At 33.0% G+C, this 27,288-nt stretch overlaps 1 protein-coding gene across 1 annotated transcript; it reads right to left on the bottom strand.

Moving 5' to 3' along the window:
• Nucleotides 1–12,321: 12,321 nt before the first annotated feature.
• LOC141672243 (uncharacterized) lies at nucleotides 12,322–25,876 on the bottom strand. The gene is made up of 10 exons (XM_074478800.1): nucleotides 25,712–25,876; nucleotides 25,009–25,123; nucleotides 24,361–24,428; nucleotides 20,824–20,901; nucleotides 18,716–18,780; nucleotides 15,079–15,145; nucleotides 14,810–14,992; nucleotides 14,176–14,232; nucleotides 13,958–14,053; nucleotides 12,322–12,717 (listed from the first exon to the last, which is right to left on the bottom strand). The coding sequence occupies exons 1-10, from the start codon at nucleotides 25,715–25,717 to the stop codon at nucleotides 12,583–12,585; spliced, it is 870 nt and encodes a 289-aa protein (XP_074334901.1). The 5' UTR covers nucleotides 25,718–25,876; the 3' UTR covers nucleotides 12,322–12,582.
• Nucleotides 25,877–27,288: the final 1,412 nt, after the last annotated feature.

Raw genomic sequence — 27,288 nt, 5'->3', positions numbered from 1 at the left:
GTTTATGTGCTAGATTTCCGGCTGATCCTAAAGAATCTCACTTAATAGCTATTAAGAGAATTTTCAGATATCTCAAGGGAACACCAAATCTTGGCATTTGGTACCCTAGAGATTCTGGTTTTGATCTAACTGGTTATTCAGATGTAGATTATGCAGGTTGTAGAATTGATAGAAAAAGTACAACAGGAACCTGTCAATTTCTAGGAAACAAGCTTGTGTCCTGGTTCAGTAAAAAACAAAATTCAGTTTCTACTTCTACAGCTGAAGCTGAATATATTGCTGCTGGTAGTTGCTGTTCACAAATATTATGGATGAAAAATCAATTGCTAGACTATGGTTTGCAAGTTGAAAGGGTTCCTATTTTCTGTGATAACACAAGTGCAATTGCCATCACTGAAAATCCCGTACAACATTCAAGGACAAAGCACATAGATATCAAGTACCATTTCATAAGGGAACATATAATGAATGGTACTGTGGAACTATATTTTGTTCCAAGTGAGAAGCAGCTTGTAGATATCTTTACCAAGCCACTGGATGAATCCACCTTCTCAAGGTTGGTAAGTGAGTTAGGTATGCTTAATTACTCTTAAATCTATCTGAGTTAATTTGCAAGTTGAAATGCAGCCAGAAACTTAATTGATTTTTCAGTCTTGGATGAAATTTTGGCTAAGTCAAAATTTACATCTCGACGGATGATCTTTATCCATCGAGTTTGATCATCTGTCGATATATTATTTGCTAACAATAATCAATTATGTTTTTGGAATATTTTATGTCTCGACGGATAACAGTTTATCTTCATCCATCGAATTGTCTTAATCTCAGCCGTTAATTCCATGTACATTATCCATCGAGTATACTTACAGTTTGTAAGCATAACACGACGGATAATGGGTGAAATTTTTACAGTTTATTTTTAAACGGCTATTTTAGGCAATTTCTATTGGTTACTTTATTTTAATTTATTATTTTTATTAGTTATTTTTGAGATAGTATAAAAGCTTATTTCATTGTAATTGCTTTTCTTTTATCATTCTCAATTCAACTGCTCTAATTTCATTCTCTCTCAAAGCACTTACTCTCTTTCTCTTCAAGCTCTTATTCTCTAACAATGGCACATGTTGTAAAGATTATGTCTCAAACTGGTTTCATTTATGAGAAGAACAATTTCACCGCACTAGTGAACAAGGGTATTCAACAATCTGGAGACTATCACAAGATGATGAACTTTGTGAAGAGTTGCAAGCTCAACTATACCATGCTTGAATCACCCACAATCTTCTGTGAAGTTGTTGAAGAGATGTGGACCACTGCTACCTACAACTCTACAAATAAGACCATCACTCTAACCATTAAAGGTAAAGAATTATGTATCAATAGTGATGTGATAAAAGCATGTTTCAATATTCCTGATAATAATGTGAATTCACCACACATTGACACTGATATAATCAATATGCTTAATTCCATGCACTATGCACTTCCTACTTCTAAAATGAGTGATATTAGGAGAATGGGTCTTAGGAAAGAGTGGAGTTTCTTGTGTGATGTAGTTACAAAGGTTTTCTCAAGAAAGAACAGTAATTTTGATTCAGTGAATATTTTCATGCTTAACTTGCTCTACATGCTAGTTACAGATAAATTCTACAATTTCAGTGACCTTGTCTTGTTTGAATTAGGTTTTAAATTAGGAGAGTTAAATAAAAGAGGTAAGAATGTGTATTATGCTAGATTTCTTATGTTATTAGCTAACCACCTCTGTGAAGAGATTGTGCTTGAGAACCCTAATAACAAACTAGATTGTTGGATTCAAGAGAGAAGGCTCATTGCAGACTTGAACAGGGCCAATCATCACAAGGATGTGTCAATGTTCTATTTTCCTGTAATGCAAGCACCTCAGGTAAGTGAGGTAAGTTCACCTATCCCTACAACTATTCTAACCTCCACAATTTCTTTGAGTTCAAGTGTGGCTATGGCAACTGTGTCAATGACCAAACAGTTGCCTACCAAAGCTGCCAAACCTACAATTATTTCAAAATCCAAATCAAAGAAAGCCCCCTCTGGTGTCTCCCAAAAGATGCCAGTTGAAAAATCCACTAAAGGCAAAGAGGGGAGTGTGAAGGATGGTAAATTAGGTGAGGGAAGGGGTGAACATAAAAGAAACCCCAAGAATAAGGTTGGAGAGTTGAGTGAGTCCCAGCCTAGCCACACTACAGTTTCCCAACAAACTGCAGTGCTTAAAAAGGATAAAAGCTCATTTCTAGCTGCATCCTCCCAAAAGGATGTAGTTATTGAATAAAGCTCTCAACCAAGAGCACAGGCCAAGAGGGTTAGAGACACAATCTCACCCCAAACTTATGCCAGAAAGAAGAAATCTAAAACCTTTGGGGATGCATAGGGTACACACACTGTGCAAACTGGTGCTAAAGACACAGTCATTGCACCTTCACAAATTCAGTTTGATGTGGCTCCAATAAATGTGGAGTCACAGCCAAAATCTCTAGTTATAGAAGCACCTCAAACACCAAACTCACCAACAAATTCTCTGGATGTGGATATGATAAACACATCAATTCCTGATTCCCCTTCTTTAACTCTGTTGGGGAAGCCAAAATCTAGTGCAAGTGAGCATCATCTTTTAGATGATTTGTTGGCTCACTTACCAATTCTTTCAGGAACTGTTGTGTCATCTGTGGCTAAAATATCTTCAATCAGCACAGAGTCAACAATAGTTTCAATTCCCAGCTCATTCATTTCTACTCTCTCAACGGATATTGCTCATCCGTCGAGTAGTGATTGTATCCCGACGGATAAGCATAACAGCAGTTATCCGTCGGATAGCAAAACCACTCACTCGTTGGATATCACTCATCCGTTGAGTATCTCTGCACAACTTCAAACTTCAATTATTTCCAGTGCAGAAGATTTAGTGGTTGTACAGTCACTCTTAGGATTGAGAGAGAAGAGTGTTTTGAGTGAGAGTCTAGGTTGCTCCCAGGAAAAAGGAGAGGAAATGAGTGAAAATCTGCAATCCATTACTTCAGGATTGGCAAAAGAGAGTGAGAGGAGTCCCACCTTAGTAGGTGAAGGTGAGGGTGTGAGGGTGGGGAGCCAGGGTGAGACCCTGATGCAACAAAAGAGAGAAAATGAGAGAAATGCAGGTACTGGAGCAATAAGGATGGATGTCATTGCTAGTGAGTCAATGAATGTCCAGGATGCAGACAGTAAAGGACTATCTCAGCATCCTAAAGCTATTATAGATTCCACTTCCCTTGATGCTGAGGCATTTACTCACCCTGTTCCAGCTTATCAACTTCTAACTGAATAGGGAAATGACAATGCAGAAAGGATGCTGAATTTGGTGCATACCACACAGTCTATAATGAGAGCTAAGGATGCCATCACAGCTTTGCCTTCTACAGCTGGTGATGTGGACTATGAGACTGGTGGTTCAGCTGATTTCTTTGGAGATGGGAGTGGGGATAGTGAAGATAAAGCAATGGATATAGGGGGAGAAGTAGGCTCAAGTTCAAGGTCAGGTATGCCATCATGGGCATTCTCAAAGTATTGTGATGAGCATTACTTCAAGACAACCCAGATCCAGTTAATCAATCAGACAAATACTGCTCTTCAAACCACTACCAATGCTAGCACCAAGAAGCTCCTTCAGGCACATCTAGCCTCCCTGCAACTTCAACAAATCCAGGGCTTCTAGCATGCTAGGGATGTGAACACCATGAAGGGTGATATTGAGGAGATGAAGAAGGTCCTTTCAGACAGGATAGATTCTAAACTTCCAGAAGCTACAATGCTTGACATAAAGAGGCAATTAAGGAAAAATTCTGATTTGTCAACCAAGATAGATGCCTTGGACACAGGAATGTCATCCATGGAAGCATCTTTAACTGCCATTCATCTCCATCAAGCCCAACAGACTGATCTACTTCAAAAACTGGTGGCTGCTCAAACCCCCTCCTCTACTCAACTTGATGATAACAAAAAGGGGGAGAAAGGATCAAGTGAGGGGGAGAGGCTTCAAATTCAAATCAGTAAAGTAATTGTACCTTCAATTACTATCTCAAAGCCATCAGTTACAGATAGTATAGATCTGATCAATGCAGCAGCAGCCAATTTAAGAGCAGCTGATAAGGAAAAGTTGAGTTTAGTCAACTGAGAGAAGATTGATGAGAAAATACAGAAGAAGTTTGAACTTGTCAAGAAGCCAGTTAAGTCAGCCATCCATCACTCTCAACTCAAGCAAATTAGTGTGAATGAGATGAGCATGAACTATCTGGAAATAGGACAATCTTCCTGCATCAAATCTCCAAAGGCTGAAATAATTCTTAAATCAAGGGTAAACTACTCAAAATCATCATTGAAGAACCCTTTGGACACTGTGTATGAGACACCTAAGCCTGATGAGAAGAAGCTTCTGTCAAGGTCAATGGCTTTATACAAAGATCCAGCTGATTCAGCTTCCAAAAGGAGAATTGCCAAGATTTTCAAAAATGGGAAAGAAATTTGTGTGGTGGCTGGACATCCTCAATTTGCTTAAGCAAAGAGAGAAGAAAATGCTAGATTGAAGCAGGAAAAGAAGCAAGCTGCTCTGGATGCTAAAAAGAGTAAATAAAAGAAAGAGCAAATTGTTATCTTGGCCAAGCTACATGCTGTAAATTCATCACAATAAATTCCTTCTCAACCATCTGAAGCTATTGAATCAAAGAAGCAAGTTGAACAACAGAAGAAATCTCCAAGAAAGAAGGAATTGGCTAAAAGAACTAAAAGGAAACTGGATATTATTGACAAGGAATTGGAAGATCAATTTCCTAAGGAATCCACACCATCTACAACTCAAGCATCAAAGCCCTCTGTGGTATTTGAAGATATCAGGGTGGTGGATCCCTACAGGAATATACATGGCGAACCTATTGTGCCCAAGGATGAGCCAATAGAATGGGAGAGCATATCAATTCCTGACTTCAATCTACCAATCCTTAGCAAGCCAAAAAGAACAAAGTCAAGAGCAGTCAAGAAAGTGAAGTTGTCACCTCTCAAATCCAAATCTCAAGTCAAATCTCAATCTAAAGTCAGTAAGGGAGACTATCTGTACTTGTGTGACATCAAAGAATTTTCTGATCTAAACCTCTATCTGGATGAACTAGATGAAGTGAGAGGAATTGATGCATACAGAAACCTACCTGAAAGGTTAGTGTTCAAGTACAAAAGAGGAAATGAGATTCAGTGGCCTCTTAACAGGATCCTTCAAGAAAGCCAAGCTGTACTGATTAAAGTTTATTCATCCTTCAAGAAGAACTTTGGGTTCAACATTACTACAAGAAGATTAGTATTGAAGAAGATTGAAGAACTAAGGAGTGTTAGAGCTAAAGATGCACTCCCAAAGACTCTAATCATCCCTTACACAAGGAGAAGAATGCATCTAAGGCCCTACTGGCTGATGGAGTTCATAGATGAAAAAGGTGTGAGAATATTCTTCAGATTAGAAGACCAATTGAGCATCTCTAGCAATGAGACTCTTTTGGAAATGCAAGGAAAGCTAAATCTCTCAGAATATGATAAACTGGAATTCCACAGGCAGCTCCAAAATCAGATTAAGGAAAACAACAGAAAGCTTGGAAAGCGATCCAGACCTTCAAGAAACTAGACAAATCTGCTCAGGCTAGAGGAGCATCTTGAAAAATGACTGTGAGCAAAACTTTGTACATTTTTGTTAATTGAAGCACTTTTCAGTAATATCTACTTTCTCTTAAAGTTATATTTTTAGGGTGTTTTGTTATCATCAAGTATCTCTTAATTTATGGCTACAATTCCAGTAGATATAAATTGGGGGAGATTGTTGTGTATATGTTGTGTACTTGATGATTTCATGAACAAAACACCTTAGTAGATCTTACTTAGTGAAATAATGTAGCACTCGATGGATAAGATTTATAGTCCCGACGGATGACTCATTATAGTCCCGACGGATGATGATTTATTATTCATCGAGTGAGTAGCTAATATAACAATAAGTCTGTAGCATATTTCTGCATTCACCATTGTATAGATTCTGTATGTAGTATTCAAGTCATGTTGACTTTAACTAGATATGCAGAATAGGTTGATTAGTTGTACATAAATGATGTCTTGTAATTCTGCATAAATGAAATGAAGTCAAGTGCCAGTTTGCTACCCGACAGATAACCTGCAATGAAGTCGACGGATGATCAAATAGACAACCCGACGGATGATCAATAACTCGACGGATGATCATGAACCCGACGTATAAAGAATTCAAATATATGTTGACAGTGACAACATAGTCACATGCGTCGAGTGGATGCAAATGGAGTGTGGTAGCCTATTCAACTGGGTTTTCGAGAACAAAGAAGCATTGCCATTTCCATGCTATTATGAAGATATTCAAAGATGCTGGAATAGAGTAATGAAGTAGCATTGTAATAGACTAGATAGTTTTTGTTTTATTATCTTGTCTTATTACTTTGTAATCTTGGTGATATATATAAACCAAGTAGTAGCAACTAAGACACTATCGATCTAAGGAAGAAAGCAGAGAAATATTTGTAAGCAGGATTCTTAGCATTTCTTTGTAGTCTTAGAAGTTCAATTGTTGTAAGCGGTTATGAGCATTTTTGCACACAGGGTTCTCTTGATATATAATATATATCTCTAGTGGAATCATTCAAATCCACCAGAAAGTTTTTAAAGACTCTTATTTTTAATTACTTGTGTTTTGATTCAATTAAGTTTTTATTCTGCATTGTGCTAATCAATACACTTATATTTATATTTGAGTTAGAACATTTTATTTCAAGAAAAAGTTTCAAGAATTCTATTCAACCCCCCTTCTGTAATTTTTGTCATATTGTTAAGGGACTAACACGTTCCTACAAGCTAATACGCATACACATTAACTGATGATAACATGTACCATGGTTGTTTGAATTTATAGTTTTAATGTCTGTAATTTTCCCCGACTCATGTGTTAAAAAAGTAAGTTAATTGATGGAATCATATTTCTGTTGAGTTGTTATCTTCAAAAAATTCCAATACCTCTGTTGATCAGAAGCCTATACTTGCTTGCTGCACATAAAAAAATGAAATAATCAAGCCCACAGAATCAGTTAGAAGCATCATTAAAGGAGTTGGGTGTAAAAACCTTAACATTACTCAAAATGCATTGATGACGCTTTTAATCCTGGAATATCCAAGGTGTAAAGAAATGATGAATTTGACATTCACATACTCTATCAGATTATCATGGATCATTTTTACCAGGAAGGTCTATTTGATGCAGCTCATTGCTTTGATAAAAGCAGGGACCAGAGGTCATCTATTTAAAATGTCAAATTGTCGAGATGTATGAGATACTTGAGACTGTTAGGTCTAGAAACCTCAAGCTTGCTTTTATTTGGGTCTTTGATAACCCTTGAGAAATTTTTATATTCGTTATATTCACTCAATTATTTTCGTTATATTCGTTTATGTTTAATTAGTCCATAATCAAGTCTCATTTGTTGGATGGTCCTTGGGTGCATATCATGCTTTTGTATGTTTTAAAACTGTTGAAAACAACAAAGTTAAGATCCAAGAGCCTCAAGTTTTGGTGCCCAGTATTGTGGCTAATTTTTTTTTACTATTATATATAGAGGGTTGTGGACAATGGAAAACTATAAATTTCTTATTTTCAATTGGTTATAGAATATAGAAAACGACGGGGAATGAATGCATTCAGGATTGGAACAAACAACATCCAAGTAAATTCTTTTGCGAAGCTATATACATCTATCAAATTTATAACATTTTATACTATGTAATTGGAGGCCTCATTCAGCCACCATGAATCAAGGTCATGGGTGCAGTCTGTATGTAAATTAAAAGTCAGTTATTGACCTTATTGTTGTGGCTAAACATTGGGTTTTAGTTTGCACTAGCCCTTAATTTTGCTGTATTACTGATGATGAATTTTAGTTATCGAAAGGATCAGTGATATTTTTATTTCTTGGTACGCAAACCTCTCATAACCCTTTATAAATATTTAATTATGGATTCAATTGTATCCTTTATTTGTTAGGTTACCATGCGTAACATTGTTAGTAAATAACAGAAAAAGATTGATACATTAAACAAGGGTAACCTGTCATTTACCATCCTATTTTACTTTGCAAATAATTGGAGTTCTATTGTATTATCATAATTGTATCTTTTAACCATTTTTTATAGGAGTTAAGCGACTTTCTCTCGGACCATTGTTGCCATCATCAACACACAGTGGTTTGTAATTTTTTTGTGGCTTATATGCGCTTAATTGTTGTGCTAACTATAAAGACAACTATGTTTTCCATTAGGTATCCAGAAAAAACATACTCATACACCTGACAGTGGTACCAAAGCTGCGAAATTCGCTTCGCCTACAGGGTTAAATGAAAACATAAATCCTAATGTCATGTGTTCGCCTAAATTTGGTATGTTTTTCTTGTTGTGATTGTGCTGTAAACTACCATTAACCGTAATATGCAGACTCATTAGGATTTAATTATATACACTAAAATTTTCCTCTGCTATCATGTTTTGAAATAATTTTTTAAGTATATTGTTTAACTTTACACGTTATCTGATACTTTTGTCACGATCCAGAACCCAAAAATAAAAAAACTTTTATTCCAACTCCCTGCTTCGCAAATTTCACCACCCATAATGCGTAACATTGAAACAGAGCAACCCAATAAGAAGGATACATTAAACAAAGATAACCAGTCCTTTCCCATCCTATATTACTCTTCAAGCAATTATAGTTTTACTGTACTATCATAATTGTTTTTTTAATATTTCTATGTAGGGGTTAAGCGACAATCTCTCGGAGAAAAAATGACAAAAATACCTCTTTTTTTAAACTTTGTGACAAGAATACCATTTTTTGGAATGTTTGGCCAAAAATACCTACCTAATACGCATTTTAAAATTGGGTATTACTAATACGCATTTTAGAAATGGGTAACTTGTATAAAAAAAATTAAAAAAATTAAAAAAATAATAATTATGGATACGCATTCTTGAGATGCGTATCATGCCTTTGCAAAGCATGATACGCATGTCAGGAATGCGTATCATGATTTTATTTTTTTTTTAATTTTTTTTTGTTTTTTTTGTTTTTTTTAAATAATACTCATTTGTCAAATGCGTAATAGCCTTACCCACTTTTGAAATGCGTATTAGAAATGTATTTTTGGCCATATCTTTCAAAAACGGGTATTCCTGTTACATTTTCTAAAAAAAAGTATTTTTGGCCATCACCCTCTCTCGGACCATTATCTCCATCTTCAATACTGTTTTAATAAATTTTTAGGTTTTGGTGTGTGGACATTATATAGAATAGATTGAGATTAATATGGACCCGTGATGCTGCTGGTGAAGCCTATACTAGATGGGCACATGGAAGTGGGTCTGGATAAAGAATTTTTATGGTTTATGTGCAACCAAGACAATGCCCTAGATCCCATTGTATCACTCCCAGCTTTTTCCGATTATTTTATATATTTCTCTGTCATTTCCCTAAACATTAAAGGTAATGATTTTCTTTACTTATTAATATGCTATCAATTACAGTAAATAGAATATATAAGAAATATGGGTTCTTTTCTTTATTATCTCACACGTGCATATTTTGTCAAGTCTAATCTTTTTAATTTAAGATGGTGGATAAAAATTATCAGGTATATATTGCTCATCAGGTACTTTTTGTCGATATCTCAGTCTCAGAGGATTACAGCTAGGAATACTGAGCAACTTTTGATTCAACAACCAAGTTCTAATGAAGTGTTGAATCCGTATATTTGTAAAAATATACTCTGCGGCAAGTTGTTAAGAGACATGCGTCTGAATCAGATATAACTTTGTGCTATTAATATACCAGTAAAAACGCAAGGTCTTGGAGCTGGTAAAATTGTAGACTTGACCTATTAGGAGAGTGCATCCTGAATGATTTTTGGTGTTTCTGAATCTATGAATCTAAGCGTGGGATTGGGAGATTAATTGTCCGGTGAAAAGAGTAAGAAGATCCTGACACATCAGAATAAGGAAATCAAATTTTGAATTCTGTCTAACTCGAGTTTCTTGCTAAAGCAATTACAATAGAAGACCGTTTTAACCCATGCCCTGTACTTTTTGTTGGAAGAGAATTTCATTTGGCCAAAAGGAAATCAAGGCCATAAATGTTTTTTATTCACACCGAGTATTGAGAACGAAATATAAGTAAAAATTTAATTTGATCAGATTTTTATAAAATTTAATAATCAAAATTGCGCACTACTAATTTCACATTCTTTTTTAATTCAGACGTGTTTATGAAATAGACATATTTTATACTTATACTCTATATCAAAATTATAAGTAAGTTTTCAAAAATTATTGTATATCCTTTATTATACCTTTTTAGTGCAGAACACGATGCTTCATTGAAGAAGACACCGAGAAACTGTTAATACATATTATTTTTTTATTTAATTTCAATTTTAAAATTATTGTATATTCTCTATTATACCATTTCAGTTGTAAAATACGAGACGTCGTCGAAGACGATGCCGAGAAGCCGTCAATAAAATTTTTATTTTGATTTTGTTTTAATTTCAAAAATATTGAGAAAGAAATATAAGAAAAAATTTCATCTGATGATATTATGATGAAATAATAGAATAAGCAATCTCAATAATCATATTATCTTCATTTATGATTGAAGTGATATTATGTAGTTGTATTTGTGGTAGAAAATGAAAAATCAATTTTTTTGGGGCAAACGCCTGATACAGGGGAGTTGTGTCAATTGTCTTACATAAGCACTTTGATCAAAATTTGGGATTTACATCTTTTACGGAATTCTACGTATTAGTGTTTTTCTATGATTATTTCTCACAATAATTATTTTTGATTATCTATTCATTATAAAAAAATGAAAATTATAAACTAAATGAAAAGTATTTGTTTATCTATTCATTATAAAAAAATATAAATATTACAAACTTTTACTATCAAGTTAGAATATTGCTTGAGAATAAAAGAATATGCAGGTAAATTTTTATTACCAGAACATCATTATCTTTATTATAAGGATAAGAACATTAATGGATTGTGTAACATCTAAGCGTTCAATTTTCATATACACACAAGAACAAAAAGAGAACTTTAGTACTATAAGTACAGGTTGTATTACAGAATGTTTGTTGTGCATTTAAGTATTATATGGATTTATCAAATATATGATTGTAACATTTGAGGCTAAATACATTTTCAACTCAGGCTCAATCCCTAATTTTCATTTCTGATCTAGAATGTTTCATTTTCATCGTTAAATATCAACTCACTATATGATTACTTAATAGCAAATTAGTTTTATATTATGAAGAAAATGCATGAATGAATTGAATCATATTAGAATAATTATTTAATCAAACTCATTACTACTGTTCAACAAACCTAAAAATATACACAAAATTATCATATACACTACCTTATGATGTGAATAAAAATCAATGATGTAATGTAAGATATAGAATATGAAGTAATAGAATGAGGTGACTAACAATATATATTACCTCCATTTTATATTAAAATAATGGTTATTTTATAGTTGTACTATAAAATGATAACCGAAACTTTTTGGTGTTGAAGCCTGATAAAAGAATAGGAGACGTTTCAATTGTATTTTAATTTGGACACAATTTGCGATCAATACATTTTTTAATAGTTTAATTTATAACCCACATTAATTAATTCATGGTATTATTTAACTTGAAATATTTATTTTTTATTATATATTTCCAACAAAAAATTTAACCAACATCATATTGCAATTAATCGTGACAATGTTATTTGAGAGACATTTTTCTAAACTTGACACCTTAATTTTCATCGAAAAATAAAATATACAAAACATAAAAATAAATGATAAACTAATTTATTTAGCGATAATCATAATAAATAGTAAAATTATAATATTTTTGGCTAGCACACGAAGCGCGCAGGAAAGTTCCCTATGAAAACTAAAACGTATAGCATAGCTGCTCAATTGAGCTGAACTGAGTAATATATGTTCACAAAGTAAAATATTTCAGCTCATTTGTATGTATCAGTCTGCCGTGTCAGCGTTCTCATCTCACCGAACATTCAATTTTAGTCTCAAATTTGTTGATATAAACTTCAAAATTGTCGCTCCATCAGAAAAGGGTTTACTACAATACATACTGAAGAACACACTAGTAACACAAGTACACAACCATATTTTAAGTAATACGGTAGTAGCTAATGTAAAAGACACGGCCAAACAATCTTACTCTGGAATTCAAAATCATGACTAAACTCACCAAACCGATTACACAAACCTTATCTCTGCTTATAGAATTAGTGGCTTTTTCTCATAGTGTGATATCAGTAATTTCAAAATCAAGACTGCTGTTTCAAATCCAAAAACTAGAATAGATGAATACAACACAAATACTACTTAGCAGTTGTGTCCCCATCACACATGGCAGCATGGTTTTATCTGTGTGAATGCAAACCAGAACATATTTAATCCTGGACAGGGTCAGAGCTGTTTTCTGCTGTCTGGGTTTGCTTTCTTTCTGCATGAAGAGACCGACATAAAGATTCAAGCTTCTCTTTCTGATTCTTGGTTTTCTCCAACTGTTTCTTCAAGTACTCGCGCTGCTCAAAATGAACAAAATTAATTGTAAACTGCTTCTGTACATACACAATAGGTGTGGAAAGAAAATAACATCTTTATTAGTTGTATAATGTAAAGAGAATTAATTACTGTTGTATTAAATGGTTCAACATCCATCAATATATTTATGGGCCACATCTTTTAAGCAGTTGACAAAATTTAATTTGCGAAACCATTTCGGCAAGTGATCTACAAGTAATTTTAAAATACAGAGGGGGAAGGGGTCTAAATACGATACTAAACAGGATGTTATCATATAATCAGTGCCCAGTCCCCCGCCCCCTCCCTCCTTTAACCATTTATTATCTACTCAGCACCCTCATGGTCCAGGCACTGATTGCGTCTAACTTCGCAGCATCTGGGTAGGGACAATAGGCTCTTTCATTGATGCAGGACAGCCAATTAATTAGAAATTCATACAGCATGTTTTATTTTATTCAATTATCTTTAGCAACTATCTTTTTAGAATTTGGGGTTTATAGGAAAGAAGATTGTTTTAATCATAAATAGGACTTCACTACTTGTGCTTCTGCAAAGCTGATTATATTGAGAATCGTTTATTGTTTTTCTGAATATCTCTTGTGAGAGTTTTCTGCCCCAAGGACACAGCAATTACCACCACCTTTGTACTATACCATTTATCAGCAGCTTATTATAACTTATACCTTCCTACAAAATTTATTTCTTTAGATTTGAAAAAAATTTATTATTTTTGGGTGAGCCATAAAAACTCACGCTGTATGAAGTGGAATAGGGTTGTGGACAATAAATATAGTTTTTTTTGTACTTTTGTTATTCATAAGTCCTAGCAAACACACGAGATAGATATTATAGTATGTACTATGTAGGGAAGCATCCAACATAGATACCTGACTACAAAAAAGTAAAATCAAGAACTACAACAGGCAATTTTGTACACAACACAAAACTGATGAAAATTTTGATTAGGAAACCTGACTTTCAAGCCATGTTTTTTGTACAAAAAGATAATTCGTGTTAAGTTCGTGCGACTATCCAATTTATTTTTATTTTTTAAAAAAAGAAGGATTCGTGTTGGACTTGGAACATGCGACTTTACACTAAGCGAAAGTGGACAACAGGACAGGATTGCCAGGTATAACCCGAACCGTATTAAAAGTTTCGGATTTTTTTATAGTTTACAAAAATCAAGAATCATGAGATCTGTCCTGAGACAGTACACAATATGCAAGCAGAGATTACCTCTTCGACCAGTTCTATAAGTGTAACGTCAGACTTATCGCATTTGCTCTTTAGAAATGCATTTTCCTTTTTGAATTCATTTATGGATTTTTCCATCTAGCAAAAATACAAGAAAGTGGAACTGTCAGTTGCTTTAACATATATTAATATTTTTAAAAAATAGGAACACCCTGTAGACGTAGAAGTAGGAACAGAAACCTCGGAAGGAAATCAAATACCTTCTTAATCTCTTTCTTATATGTTTCAAACACCTCATTGCTTTTCGTCAAAGCTTCCTGTAAAATATACGAAGAACAGGCATATGAGATTCAACATACAGAGAAGGATATCAGACGGGTGGAGATTCTGATAGAAAAGCTAAGTTGTTGGCAGTTATTATCCTACTGTTTCATCAACTAGTTAAATACTACAACATGTGCACTGGCACGACCGATGCCTAATGACTGAAATTATTAGCTCTAAAATAGGGACATACAACTTAATATTCCCAGTCCTTTGAAGTTTCGAGTTCGAAGAGAAAAAATTACTATAAAGTTGTAATGTCATGCGAAACTTTTAAAACTTAAAACATGGCCATTAAAGCATTTTGTAGAAAACTTGAAAAGTAAATTACCTTCCATTGATGTGTAAATGTCAACACAATTAATAGAATATTCTTTATCAATAGAACACAAACCTAGAATCTGATTTAGTATGGAGGTACTATAAAATGCATGGAAGTTGAGTTTAAAGCCTTTGACTGAGAAAAACAATTACTCGTACATGCTAAATGAGATAATATAATGGAAATAGTTAATCAGGTCTCCGCTTACATGCCAAATAGGATAAGTTGAGGTGGCCAGATTTATTAACCTGAAACTGCTGAAATTTTTCTCCATCAGCTGTCAATTGCAACCTCAAATCCTTTTCGGTGGCCAATAATTGTGACACTTGCTCAGCATACAATTTGATCTGAGATTGTTCATGGACCAGTTTTCCTTCATGCTGCTGAACTTTTATATCAGCAATCTGAAGTTCCAGTGATTTTTGCTTCAACTGCACAGTCAAGCGCCAAACTCAGAAAATGAAACAAAGACCTGAAGCAGAACTGTGAAATTTAAACCCTAAACAAGGGGGCTTGCCTTTTGTGTATATTGTTGTTCAGTAAGAGCATACTGATCTGCAAGATGCTTCAACTTGACTTTTAACCTAAAAAATCATGCACATATTTTGAATCATTCAAAAGAATTTTAATATTATTGATCATCAGGGTAGGGATTAGGTTTATCTCATTAACTTTATTGAAAGAACTTCGGCATACTTTAGATTCATGAGGAAATTGAGGCAGGAGTTCCATTCAGAGAAGATGTCAGATACGAACCAAGCCCAGAGCCAAGGATAATTTCGTATAATTCAAAACTAAATATGAAGGTACTTTTATAAACTAAAAGTAAATTTGGTACTCAGTTCATAAAACGAAGATCCGCATAATGATAACTTAAATAAAATCTATGATAGCTGCAACTGTAAGCAGAGAGATACTTGACGCTGATTAGCAGCTTAATAAAAGATATATTAGTGTTTAAAATGGCACGAGTGAAGATTACAATTGTGCATCTAAATGACTAAATCCTAACAATGCACATCTGGATAACTCCTAATATCCTTCATGCTGTTTGCTCTTATAAGAGACAAAGTTAAACAATTAAAAGATATAGATAAATTAATCATTCAGCTCTGTCCTCCTGTAGTAAACTTACCATTCAGCTCTGTCCTCCCGTAGTTCACTTACAAGTTACAACCATACCCACCAATGTTAAACCAAAAACACTCTAGACCTGGCAAAGCTACGTCTGTGGTTGTGGTAACAACAGCTTTCGGGGAGAATGTGGCTGAATATTCTGTGTAATTTGCATGTTGCATCCCTCAGATTTAGGAGTTAAGCAAAAGTATAACTTCGGCCATGTTTGTTTCGAGGGATTAGAATCCCAGGATTATTATCTGGGTATCTGGGTATAATAATCCCATCATTAATAATCCAATGGATTTTAATCCTTTATATTATCATATCCCATGTTTGTTTTGAGTAATAAGTTTAGGATTGGACTATAGAGAGGTGATCAAATGGTAATTCATTTTTCTGGGTAACCGAGTAACTAAAGAGCATTTGTATGATACGAGACATGATGTATGACGTAATGTAACATCCGTTTAGTAAACAAACTACCTAACTACGTCCTGTTTGGTTTCATTGTTTTTCTTTATTGTTTTCATTTACAATTTATCAAGTTTATATCAATCTCACAACAAAATTTATATACATCTGTAAATATAACATACCAACATAATTTTACAGAACATAAATTACAGTATATATTTTCAAAAAACACAATATGCAAATAAATAGAAAATTAGAAAAAAAGAAAGAGCACAAAACATAAAGAATACCATACATTAAACAAAAAATTATAGAACATAAAAAATTACGGGACACAAAAAAATTTATGATGCAGCAAATTAGAGAACATGCAAAAGTTAGGACACAAGAATAAAACTGAAAACATAAAACAATTATTGAACAGGTAATAGAAGGTAAACATAAAAATTATGGGGCACAATAAAATGTACTTCCTCCGTCCCGGTGAGTTGTTTACGTTCACTGTTTGCACGTATTTCGAGACTTCTATAAAGTATAGTTTCATAATATTATTTTTAAATTTTTTTTTGAATAAAAGTTTAAACATAAAAATTTTATTCAGAAAAAAAAATTAAAAATATTATGGAACTATACTTTAAATGCGTATTGAAAAGCGTGCCGAAAAGTAATGTAAAGAATCCGGTGGGACTGAGGGAGTATAGCTTAAAAAAATATACTTAACACATAAAACTGCAAAAGATAAAAAATATAAAATAAAATAATAAATATAATATACAAGAAAATTTAAAAATACATGCATGAAATTTCAAATTTACATAATTCCTACACAAAAAGATACATGATATAGGAAATTAAAAAACATAAAAACAATTAAATACAGCGAAAATATTAAACACATGTGAAAGGAAAATGTACAACATTAAAGATTTCAAAACACTTGGTGGGACATCAGTTTATTGTGGATTTGTTTTAAACTACAAATGTGCCATTTTGATTATACAAATAATCAACGGCTATGAAAGGAAATTAAACACATGTGAAAGGAAAATGTACAACATAAAAGATTTCAAAACACTTGGTGAATGTAGTGTACGTGGACATCAGTTTATTGTCGATTTGTTTTAAACTATAAATGTGCCATTTTGATTATACAAATAATCAACGGTTATGATTCAAATTTACTTAGTTGCTCAGATATTGGAGTTACCCCCAGAAACAGCCATTGGACTATAATCCTTTAAGTTATCATATCCCGTGTTTGTTTTGAGGGATAATCATGGGATTGGACTATTGTCCTCTCAATTATTTAATCATATGCCTGTTTTACATGGAATTGCAGTGAGGGGATTATTATCCTTCTACAAAAGGACTTGTTAGAGTTAGAGGGGGTTGAATAATAACTACCAGGAGTAATATGAAGGAAAAAAACCAACGGCTCTTTTCTCCCCTGTTACCTCATTGAGTTACATGTATGTATATATATATATATGCTTACAAAATAAAATAGCTTTCAAACCCCAGTAAAAATCATCAAATGATCCCTAGGAATTAAATATCTCACAACAGATGGCATACATGTGCGCTATTGTGGTGAGCTGCTAATTGAACAGACAGCATTCTGCAGCAAATGCCTCAAAGTAAACTTTGGGACTGATTTAGATATAATATAAGGAGTGAAGCACATGCACACATGCAGTGTGTGTGTGTGAGTGTGTGTTTGTTTGCAAGGAATTGCAAGTGGGAGAGAAGAGGGCACAGGTGTGATAAATTTAGGATTTTATTCTGAGTATAGGAAAGTCTTTGTAGTGATCCATCTAATATGACCTAGAGAAAGTTTTGAAGGAAAATTTGGCAGAGAATGCAATATTCCGTTATTTTCAAACTAACGGTGGTTAAGCGCAACTTTTCGAAATAAGTATAGACTTTTTCAAATTTGTATTTCTGAGGGATTCTTATCATGAACCCCAAAAACAGATCTTAAAAAAGGACTAATGCTTATCTCAAAGACAGAAATAGGAAAAACAGAATGACATAAAAGATTACTAGCTCCTTATTTAGCTTTTTACACAACAGTCAGATTCTACACAAACCATCTTGGCTACACTATCACAAGGAAAGGTGGAAGACAGAGCTTCTCCACTTTAGAGTGTGTTTTGCAAGACCTACATGGTTAATTTGTATACAACCTAAACAGTTTTGACAGAATGATGAAATGTCAGTCTTCTGCTTCCAATTAGTCAGCTTATTAAAATAGAAAATAGCAAGAATGCCACAATGAATGCCATTCTCCCAGGATATACGAAAAAAATTTATTGACCTATGGTGCATTTCCAAATATCTTTATACTTTTTTTTGCTAAATGAATGTGTAATGATTACTGACAGTCGTAACAGAAATGCAAGTGAAAGCCGTGACAAGTCATTAACTTTGGTAGCACAAGATCCTGATGGACCAATTCATTTTTTTAAAATAGCTTAACTGTCAAAAGATACGAGATACAAAGACTGGAACAACTTTTCAACAGATCACGAATCATCCAGCACAGTATATATTTATTATTATAAACTTCCATGTACTGCAGTATGAATTAGACTACACTTTCAGCATATTTTTGAACTTACATCTCATTTTCCCTTAGCTGAGTCAGTGATTCATCTTTTTGCTCTTCCAGCTTATTGCCTATTTCCTACAAAAAAAGATAAGATAAAATTTCGTCATAAAGAGATCATAAGTCTCAGGCAGGCAGGACGACAGAGGGAAAGTGCATAACAGATAAATGTAAATATAAGAAACATTTTTTATGAACTTTGCAAAAGAGAAGGTTTTGAATATGATATGGTCATATTATTCTTAAATATTTAAATTTAATTGTACTCGTTAAACAAGAAACATCATCTTCCGCAAAAGTAGCATATAGCAATTCCCTTTAAAAATTTGCGAACTGGTACCAATTTTAGGAATATATTAAAATGTGCTCATCACTACACTTAACAATAATATCTACAACTTCACTACAAGATTAGGTAATTATTTGTGCATAAAATATTAAGGGACACATTTGGATACTGAGTAAATTTCCACTTTGTCAGCTACAAGATCTATATCGTTTCTCTTCCATCTATTGACATGCAAGTTAGGCAACCTTTTCCTGAATTATTAAGATGTTCTGATTTGAGCCTAACATGAATCATGAACTGTGACTATATCTTTTCTCGGCCTTAATATCTTTCCAAATATTATCTGCCTTTACAGAACTAGTTAGTTATTCATAAATTTATACTTTAGCATGTCAAGTTAGATTGTCAATTATTATTTCTTATTTCGGTAAAGATCAATTATAAAGATCCAAATACACACGTCTACATTCCACTGAGGCTCGAATCATCCACCTCCTAATAAACAAGAGAACAAGGGTGTTCGCAAGGCTACAATTTAGGGATAGGTCACCTATAACCTGCATATCTAAAGGTATATCATGCATCTTAAGACTCCGTAATAAAAGCTGACTCTAGTTTCTATACCTATCGAATATGAAATGTAACTGAAAGTTGACAACATGCCAAGACCACTTCGAACCTTCAGGTGTTGAGAATTTGGTAATAATGCATAGCATCCATTCTTCAACTCTATAACTGTACCAGGGAGCATGATGCCAAGTACATGCATTGTTAAATTGTAACTTACACATTACCTACCTAGTTTTTATTGGGAACATCAGTTACGAATAACTAAAGCAAAAAATTAATTTTTCAGAAAAATTTTAAAAAACATGATCACACAAAAAAAAATATTGAGCCTAAAATAGGAATTTGGAGAAAGGGGAGAAAATACATTTGCCTGAAAGATGAAATCAGTAGCACTAAGGAGTAGAGACCAGACCACATGCTACCTATTCCCATTACGAATTACACACAAATGCTTTTATCTGAAAGATGAGATCAGCAGCACTAAGGTCTAAGGAGTAAAGTCCAAAAACCTAAAATCTTGACCAGGAATTTGGATTGCAAATTTTTACCACCACCCCCCCCCCCCCCCCGAAAAAAAAACTTGGACCGATCTTCCAAAATCCTTTCAGATTTAACAGGGAACCTTTATTTCATCTAAAAGTACCCACGTCACACACACGGACATTGGCTTAGGTATAATACTCGACAGTTGGACACTTCCAAACAAGTCACCTATGTTCTTTTCTTGGTCAAAACCGAATAAGGGCAAATTATAACACAAAAATCGCCTGTGCAACTTTTCATCCCCTGGCCAGTAAAATTTTGGCAAAATCCTTTAGAACTTGTATCAGACACCCTCTTAGGGTAAGTTATATAAGACCACAAATTAAATGCAATCTCACTCAAAAACTACTCGTAATTGAACTTAATTATTCAGAAAAAATTATATGGCATACAACTAACAGGTTAATGCAACAGTTGTTGAGCTTTCTGGAATATAATAGGAAGAGGGTTTTACGAATTAACCATTTACTTTCTATAGAGCATAAACGAATTATTATCTATATACATTGTTCCTAGCTAGTTAGCTATATGGGAGTCAATAGATTCCTGGCTTTGATATTACAGAGAATAATGCTCATGTCACACTGTCCACGAAATGTTATTAAATTATTTATACTCACAACTTCTAGAAACTAAATCAAATAATATATCAAACATTTGATCTAACAAGACTTGTAGATACGAGTAGGTGACAAAAACAAACTGAAGTTCATATCAACCTTAATTGCATCTTGAAACTTGGTTGACATATCTACTCTCAAGCTTTGACCCTCTGTTGACACTCGTTTGCATTCGTCCTGCAATATAGCAAGCAACAACTCAGTATCTTCAGGTATGCAATAAGAACACTGTTGACCAATTTACCTTTTCAATTTATTGGAAAATTAGGATCTTCATGATATCAACATGTTGTAGAAATATTATTTTTTAAATGCACCATCGCTTATCATGATACATCATTTATCAATTAGGGGGCCAAACTATCACCTTAAAAAATATTGCTATCATATTATATCTATAAGAAAATAAATGTATGTTTTATGCATCAATGGCATTTTTATAAAATTCTCATTGTAAAAAAATGCATTCTGGTTCTTTGAGGACTAGAACATATGCAAGCAGTCGCCACAAGAAAGAACTTTTAACCGACTGGAAGGGATTAAAATATGGTATGCAGAACTATAGAATCAATTGCCATATAATAAAATTAACACCCTTCCCATTTTTATTAAAATCCAGATAAGATCATGACTAATAATGGAATCACATCACAATTCACAACAATTCACTAGCATCCTTACCAAGTAAAATACAAACATGCTAATAGGATGATTGATGACATGAAACCGTAGAAAAGATATTACATAATTTTTATTTTAATAATTTTCATATAGTGCTACTAATTCAACTCTCATCTGTAAATGTTATAGATACACATTTTGCTTAAAATGAATATTTTAAATGGTGCAACAAGCTCACAATACCTCCTAATGAATACAGCAACTTCATTATTGATAAAAAGTTCTCCCTCCGTCCCTCTTTAGTTGTCACAATTCTATTTTTATTGGTCAAATTGACTAATTTTTTACCAAAGATTAAAAATTACTCTTATATTAATTTAAAAAACTGAAAATTATATATTAAAGTAGATTTAATGTACTTTCCAATGATACAATTTTTTATTTTATTTAATTATAAAAAATTTAATAAACTTTAGTCAAACTTTGGTCAATCTGACTGGTCAAAAGTCAAATGTGACAACTAAAAAGGGACGGAGGGAGTAAAATGTATTGACATAGGACAAAGTTTAAGAACCAAAAGAGTAACGGATATAATCTATCTTTACAGAGAACATGTACAAACAAAATATATCCTTCTTAATTATTAAGATATATAAGTTTATATATTCAAATTTGATTGAAGGTCAAATCTAACTTAAATAACATGAATATAACTTTTAACAATTATCTAGATTCCTCAATTATTGTATGTTTTTTCTTGAACATTTAATCACTAACATATTAACAATATATAATACTTACCAATTTATATAATAATTAACAATTTTTTAGTAGCTCTATTCTGTTACTTCTGCATCATTCTAATTTCATTTAAAAAAAATTCAAATGCGAGTTTTGAAGTTAGCAAAAGCCATGATCGCCAAACAGGGATCTAAATATAACTTTTAACAATTATTTAGATTCCTCGTAGATAACAATTACAGTATGTTTTTTCTAAAATAATCGCTAATATATTATAAATATGAGAAAAATTCTATGGAGACCACGTTTTTATCGGAGGCCTCGAAGACCATCTATGTTCTGCAATCAAAACACTATGAAATATATTATTTTGTGAAGTATGTTCTTCTAATATCACTAATTCATCAAAATTGTTGAAGATTATTTAAGTTTAATAAGTATAATGTGTATGTTCTGCAATTTGAACAAATGTTCTGCAAACTAAACATGTTTCGTAGATAAAACATTTTTTAATGTTCTACATAGTACATGCATGATGTTCAAGATTTTGAATAAAAATAATGATCTTTGTAGAACATAATTCGCAAAATAATACGTTTTGCAATATTTTTATGCAAAATTTTAGTTGCAGAACATAAGTGGTCTCCAAGGTCTCCAACAAAAACGCGGTCTTAATAGAACTTGACTCTATAAATAATCACTAATATATTAACAATATATAATACTTAGCGATTAAAATATATGATAATTAACAATGTTTTAGTAGCCCTGCTCTGTTACTTACGTATCATTCCAACCTCACTTATAAAAAAAGGAAAGTCAAATGCGAGTTTTGAAGTAAGCAAAAGCCATGATCCTCAAACACAGGGATCTAAATAGGGTAGATAAAAACATGCGGACGCCACCAAAAGACATCACTTGCATCTTGACTTTACTAAAGAATCTAGGAATAATGAACTCAACATACAAGGATTAGTAACCATATTATCGTGTATCATTCATTTTCGTGACATTCAATTACCACCTTAAAGACATAGTTACCTTCAATTAAATAACCAACAAGCACGTCTTTAATCGGGGCATCATTGTCTTTGATATTACTCTTTGTTTCTTTAGATCATGAAAACCGTATGTCATGGATCTGAATTGCAAGCATGTCATCGAAAAGTTTGTTTTAGTTACATCTTAGCAGGATGTTTACCTGCCCCCTATTAGTGTCTTTGGTTCCAAATCATCCATTGATAGATGCAACATGTTTCCACACAAACCAATACATTTGAATTTGCTTTTCCTGTTAATTAATTTTAGGTCCTGCTTCAATAAGAATTTTATGTGAACACATTTTTTCAGGATAAAAGGTCTAAAAGCTTCAAAACTCTAAAACTTGCAAACTGTTATAAAACCTTAATTGGTTCGGGGTTATAAAACTCTTACTGCAGAAGAGAGAAGACGACTTAACCAAGAAGAACAAGTCTCACAAGGCAGGCCAATATAGATAAGCCTCTAATATTTTCCAGCTATTTTTTTCTTTCTTAACCTACCTACTTTCTGGGTGCAATTACAAGAATTGCAATGAAAAGGACATTGTTAATTCAGGGATTCAGTTGGCTGCAGATCTTGGGAGATGATACTGCAAGGCGATTCCACAAATTGATTTCATAAAGATATACACATGACTCACTCATTTTTGAAATGTATGTAGTAGCATCTGTGTTATCAATCTAAAACTGAGCACACAAAGGTACATATAACGATCTTATCCCGAAAAACCATTTGCGGACTGGCGGCATATATACTGGCAAGTGGCAAGTATGTGCACATTAGTCATGGAACTCCTATTATTATTTGTAATTAAATGTTGATATGTATAAAAACACATAAACAAATAAACCAACAAAAGAAAAGATAAGATATCAAAGTACAAACCCCAAAGGGCGAGCTCATATACACGAAGATGGAAAGTGAATACGAGACTCATATTGCAATACAAGCACAATTTATGCAAATATAGGTCGAACAAAGAAACCTGAGCTGATTTATTTATTCGAACAACATGTATATTAGGTGAAGCAATGCCAATAACCGAGTACAGAAGGATGCTTAACAACAAATAATTTATTCAATGTTGTTCCACTGCAACCAATACACAATTCATGCACCTAAAAGTATAAAGTAGAAACCTGATATCTATACACACGCACGCACACACACACACACACACACATAAAACATCTTTATTAGGTGAAGCAATAATTCTGTATATAGGATACTCACCATTAATATTTTGTTTTGACGTTGTAATTCCCGACACAAGGACTCAAGCTTATCTCGAACAGATATAGCTGAAAAGAATAATCATTAGTACGTTAAATTGATACATACAAATATTAAAAGCAGAACATAAAAGGACAACGAAAAGAATCAATGAAGCAATTCCATGTTGTCAATGCTAATTCTAAAATGCATTTTTCACAAACTCGTCTATAAAATTAAGATTCATATCTTAAACATATATCTGGTTCTTGTCTTGAAATCTATAACGAGCTACATGAAGCCTGTGTACTTCTTAACTTCACAACAAGTTTTAATTTAACATCCTATATAATATACAGCGAATGATTCATACTAATATAACTGTAACTAATGCAAGAGATTGTTGTGGGCTTGTAATTTGTCAACATCATGTTCTTGTAGAATAAAGCGTGGGTATTCTTATAATTAGTAACATAATGTATGTTACAATTCAATTTGGAATATGCACTGTACAGATTATCAGTATGTCCGTATTTTGCAATAAGTATTAAACAGTAATTATAACAACAAAGACTGATTTGCATCCATGTGCACTAATTATTTATTTAATACCAAGAGACTGAAGGACTGAAAAAAAACACAAATACAGTTTCAAATAAAATGATGTACCGGAATCTCTTTCGGCAATAACTTGATGATACTTCAAAGTAAACTCTAGGAACTCCTTTTCCGATTTAAAGGTGCGCTTGGGCTTGGGATTTTTAGGTTTCACTTGAGTGGAGTCCTGAAATGAAAATAACAAAATAGCAAGCAATGAGCATGTGAAGCATCTTTTGTAAGTAAATTATAAGATAATACCATAACATTCAGGGACACGTTCTTCCTCGTCCTATACATTTTCCGCTACGATATTAAATTTAAGTATCCTCCTCCCTTACTAGCCATCATATCCACATTTTATGTGTGTTAATTAGGAGTAGTACATATAAGTGGACCGCAAATTTCTTTCTATCTGACTGAGGGAATACGATTTTACAATTCCCTATCCGATTGTGAATTCCTCAGTTATGTTGAGTAGTGAATTAATTGTGAACTCAGTTATGTTGTATATACTACTCATAATTAACACACAAAATTTGTGGTGAATCAATTGTAATCAAGGTTCGGCGCATAATTCACCTCAAAATCGATTGAATTATGTTAGGGTTGCTTAAAGATATTACTACTTAATGTTTAAATTGCCCAAAAAAAATACATATTTGAATTAGCAAAAAAAAATCAACAGCGTTAGAAAAGATAATTAAACATTTCGATGGGATATTATATACCATGTTTAACGAGGGTACAAAACAAGAGTGAGGAAATAAAGTACCTCCATTCTGTCTCTGCCGACGGTCGCCAGAAATAAGCTTTTGGTTCTCCGTCAGGGTTACTTAATACCCAGAGGTATCCCCTACTGTATATCGCTGTTTAGGGCCTAAATGAGCCCAACCGAAGTGTTCATGTTTCAACTGTTCAAAATATACTAGCTCTCAACCGTACAATGCAAGAAATTTTTATTTTTCCTAAATAAATTTCATCTTCTTCATCAATAATGTATTTTTCAAAAAAGTTGTACTTTTTATATCTATATATTTAGTTATTATTATCTCCTTCTATATATTAAAGGGCAACCATGGACAAATTAAGTCATTTTAATGGTTGTAAAATTACAAATTTACCCTTTTATTTTCAAAAATCACACAAATGACACACAATATAATTTAAGCAAAGAATTTATGTATATACCAAGATTCAACTAGGGAAGGGCATTTCGCCCGCTCCGCCGGACCCCGATCCGATCTCCGCCCCGGACGGGGTGGGGAATCGGAAATTTTTTCGGGTACGGGGTGGGGATCGGGGAGATGTGTGTAAAAAATTCGGGGATCGGGGCGGGTGCGGGGATTAATGTCTTCCCGCCCTGATCCCCGACCCCGAATCGTATTTTAAATAAAAATAATATTATATATATATAAATATCTCAAATAAATACTGAAATATATACAATATGTTATTATTTTCAATTTCTTATCTTCTAAATCATTTAAGTTTCCTTATCGTATTATTATTTTAATATAACAATATTGTTTTTGTTCATTATTATACTAGAAATATATATTAATTCAAATTAAGTTTAAACATTAATATTAAATTTTAAAGAAAATGTAGATATTATGATTTATTATGTATATTTTTATTAAAAAATATTATTTAAAATTTAATTTTTATTAAATGAAAAAAAATTAAGAAATTTTTCGAATCCCCGCGGGGATCCCCGTGCCCCGTTTGGGGGAGTAAAATAATCCCCGTTCTGGGATCAGGACGGGTTCAGGGATCAGTTTTGGGTTCGGGAATCGGGGGCGGGCATAACCCTCCCCGACCCTGAAATCACCCTATGGTCATCCCTAATTCAAACCCTTACCTTTCCATTATTAAGTACATGTCACTTCCATTATGCTACATTCTTTATTGAGTCGTATTTAAAAATCTTATTAGGTAAACCACATTAACTCTTTCTATTATAATATTTTTCTATTATTTTAACTTTTGAGTAAAATTAAAATGCTGCATTATATTATTTATGTTGCATTATATTATTTATGTAACTCCCGTTTTTTAGTTTTCATAGTTTAATTTATAACTATATCTACTTTTATATATTAAAATTGAACCATTTTAATTGCGGTAAAATTACAATTTTGCGCTTTTATGTTGAAAAATTATAAAAATACAATTTCTCGCACAATTTTAGCTAAAATTAGGTATATTGTTGTGTTCACTAAGAATCAAACCCCAAATCTTCCAATCATAGATTTCATATCACATTGTATTACATAACATCCTTACTTTAAAATTCTTATTAGATTAACCAAGTGCACTATTTTTATCAAATTTTTCTTTTATTACTTT

Source organism: Apium graveolens, chromosome 7, assembly GCF_009905375.1.
Source record: "Apium graveolens cultivar Ventura chromosome 7, ASM990537v1, whole genome shotgun sequence".
NCBI classification, from domain to species: domain Eukaryota; kingdom Viridiplantae; phylum Streptophyta; class Magnoliopsida; order Apiales; family Apiaceae; genus Apium; species Apium graveolens.
The sequence above is the reverse complement of the archived record's forward strand: the minus strand, read 5'-3'. Positions and strand labels throughout refer to the sequence as shown.